We start from the raw sequence: 3237 nt of genomic DNA, 5'->3' as shown, positions 1-3237 counted from the left end.
CAGGACTGGAAGGGCCCCCTGGAGCTCCCCCAGTCCCCCCCCGGCCAGAGCAGGGGCACCTCCAGCAGTGGCACAGGACGGCGTCCGGGCGGGTTTGGGATGGCTCCAGAGGGGGAGACTCCCCCACCTCTCTGGGCAGCCCGTGCCACTGCTCTGCCGCCCTCACAGCAGAGAAGGCCCTCCTCAGGGTGAGGTGGAACTCCCTCCGCTCAGGGTTGTGCCCGTTCCCTCTCGTCCCCTCACTGGGCACCGCTGGAAACAGACCCTTCCCATCCCCCGGCACCCTCCCTTCAGGACTGAGAAGATCCCCCTCCGGCTGCTCTTCTCCAGCCTCAACAGCCCCGAGTCCCTCAGCCTCTCCTCCGGAGAAAGACGCTCCGGTGCCCTCATCGTCTCCGCAGCCCTTTGCTGGACCCTCTCCAGCAGTTCCCGCTCCTTCTGGACGCGGGGAGCCCCGAACTGGCCACGGCGCTCCAGATGTGGCCTCCCCGGGGCAGAGCAGAGCAGAGGGGGAGGATGACCTCCCTCCCCCTGCTGGCCACGCTCTTCTTGATGCCCCCTGGGATGCCCTCGGCCGCCTCGGCCACCAGGGCCCCTTGCTGCCTCGTGGCCGTCCCGTTGGCCACCGGGACTCCCGGGTCCCTTTCCCCAGAGCTGCTCTCCAGCAGGTCACCCCTGACCCGTACCCACCAGGGGGTTATCCCTCCCCGGACGCAGCACCCCACACTCGCCCTTCTCGAACTCAAGCTCACCAGGGCGATGTCTCTGTGGCTGGGGTCCAGGACTTTGAGGACCACGTGCATCTCCCGGCTGTTGTTATTCTGCTCGGTGGAGAAATATTCGGCTTCGTCGTCGGCCCCGCCGGTCCCGCAGACGTTCAGCACCCCGTCGTAGATGTTGGTGCGGGTGCCCTGCCCCAGGTGGGCTCGCTGCAGGCAGACAAGAGAAGGCAGGAGGGGGTCAGAGCCTCAGGGCAGAGCGTGCACGTGTGTGAGAAGGGGAATTTTCAGCCTCGCACGCACCACCCGACTCTCCCCTCTTCCCTGCGTCACCTCCACAGGCCGCTGTGGGCGGCAGGGAAGGAACTGCCTCCTGCCCGCACCCCGCTGTCTCCGCACCGCTCTTTTCCCCCCCTCTCTTTGAAGAAGGAGGGAATAAAGCGCTAAACTAAACCCCAAAACCGCTCTGCGTCTCTCTCCTCTCTGCACCAGCGGCGTTGGGAGCGCGGTAGCATCTCCCCCAGGCAGGAGAGCAGATTCCTCCACCCGCTGCCCGGGAAGGGAGAACACACAACCTGAGTGATCTCGGTCTTGCGGATTTGGTGGAAGCTGAGCTGGGTCAGGTTAAGGATCTGCTTCGCGCTGTCCTTCACCTTCCGCGTGATCAACAGGTCCGAGATCTCTGCGAGAGGAGGGAACAGACGTAGGCTAAAGCCCCAGAAACTACCGCACGCCCTCGTTCCTCGACTCCCCCCGGGGCAAAAAAAAAGATCATCCATCCTCGTACCTCCTGGTTTGGGCGGACAGCATCTCTTCACCGTGAAGCTTTCGTCGCCGGACTTGAGCGTGCAGCCCTTGAGTACGTCCAAGAGTTCCCGCAAAGTAGAAAATTCTCGGTCCCACCCTTCCAGCACAAAGGAGTTTCCTTTTTTCTGGATGCGGAATTGCCGGTACTTGAGGGCTCCCTGCGCCCCAGGAGCCTGGGAAAAAAAAGAGAGAGTCAGGAAGGGCGTCGCGGTTCCCCGTCCCTCCCCAAAAAAAGCCAACAGCTCAGCCCAGCTCGTTTCTAAGCACACCAGCACCTCCCGGAGCTCACCGTATCCCGGGAACGCTGCGCCGGGAATTTGTATCTTACCTGCTGCTGGCCCCTTTTCACCACGGAGAGAATCATCCTGTTGAAGTCAAGGACGCTCCAGCGGATGATGTAGAGCCCTTCCTCCTGCTCCTCCCGGCGCAGCTTGGCGAAAACAAACTCCTCCCTGGCCGCAGGAGAAAGGGGAACGGCTTCGGATAAGCCCCGAGGACACGGCACGTCCTCCTCCTGTCCTGCTTTGAGGACTAATTTCTCTTCTAACGCTTGGGAAAACCGTGTTTTTAGAAGACTCCGGTGTCTGAATTGGTGAAAATACTGACTTTAGGACCACCTTTGGGCGCCGTTTTCCCCCCGTCTCGGTGTTTCCGCGCTCGCCGGGCGCGGGGCCGAGGAGGAGCCCGACCCGGGAGCTTCACCCAAACTGCCAACGGAGTTATTTCACGCCAAAAACGGCACATTCCGTATCAATTAGGAAGTTCGCCGAGGAGTTTCTCTCTCTCTCCCTCGAGGGCTGCGACCCCGAGAACTCCTCGCCTCCGGTGCCGCAGCCCTGAGCCCTTCCCTTCCTCCCGAAGCCGCAGCGCTCGCAGGGTCCCACGTTCGCTGTCCCCCGCGAGCGCACAGCTTCCACGGATATATATATATATATTTCATATCAATTTGGGGATCAATAGTGGGGTTTTAGTGTTATTAATGTTAACTATCCACTCTTATCCTATTAAATCTGTTTCTATTTCACCCCTCAGGTTTCCCTGTTTTTCCTCATTTCCCCCTCCTGGGTGAAGAGGGGTCATCGGGCGAAAGATTAATCGTCTTAACGACAATAAATCACGGGGAGACGCTCCAAACCAGCCCAAGTACTCACGGTGGGATCCATTTTGCTGATGGTGTCTTGTAACATCTGTACGTCTTTCACGTCGAAGCATTTCTGCAGCTCCTGCGAGGCCGAAGGAGGGGAAAACCCATCAGCGAACGCTCCTCACCCCCGAGGATTAAACCAGAACCGAATTTTGCCATTTGAACCCCCCATCCCCAAAAAAAAAAAAAGCCCCCGCCGCGGATACTCCCGGCGGGGAGGGATTCGTACCCCTCCACGGGGTCGAGCCCGCCGGGGCCAAGACGTTTCTGCCGCTCTTCTTCCTCGTATTCCTTCATCGCCTTCTCGATGCGGACCTTGGCTCGACCTCGCACCCGCTCTTTGAAAGCTTCCAGCTCGTCGTTAAATCCCTCCATGTACTGCTGGTCGGCCGTCTGCCGGGAGATGGGGGTCAGGGGGGGCCTTGGCATCCCCTTTCTCCCCCCCAAAATCCACCCTGGGGTCCCACCCGGCTGCGGCGGTGCCCAAAATCCCACTGCCACGAGGAAGGGCGGGGGGAAAAGTCCGGTTCTCACCTTAATTTTGGTGAAAAACTGCCAAACAAGCCT

The 3237-nt window shown here is 60.3% G+C and overlaps 1 protein-coding gene across 1 annotated transcript in view; it reads right to left on the bottom strand.

Moving 5' to 3' along the window:
* Positions 1–752: 752 nt before the first annotated feature.
* Positions 753–3237, bottom strand: part of CDC37 (cell division cycle 37) — a gene marked incomplete at its 3' end in the record, with an annotated part of 5026 nt that continues 2541 nt past the window's right edge. The window contains exons 4-10 of the mRNA XM_009883674.1: positions 3205–3222; positions 2883–3063; positions 2678–2751; positions 1855–1956; positions 1507–1699; positions 1295–1401; positions 753–929 (exon numbers count right to left, since the gene is read on the bottom strand). Coding sequence (XP_009881976.1) covers positions 753–929; positions 1295–1401; positions 1507–1699; positions 1855–1956; positions 2678–2751; positions 2883–3063; positions 3205–3222 — 852 coding nt within the window. The remainder of the gene's footprint in view (positions 930–1294; positions 1402–1506; positions 1700–1854; positions 1957–2677; positions 2752–2882; positions 3064–3204; positions 3223–3237) is intronic.

The sequence above is a fragment of the Charadrius vociferus genome, unplaced genomic scaffold (assembly GCF_000708025.1).
Source record: "Charadrius vociferus isolate BGI_N301 unplaced genomic scaffold, ASM70802v2 scaffold2270, whole genome shotgun sequence".
NCBI lineage: Eukaryota > Metazoa > Chordata > Aves > Charadriiformes > Charadriidae > Charadrius > Charadrius vociferus.
This window is presented reverse-complemented; position numbering and strand designations above follow the sequence as displayed.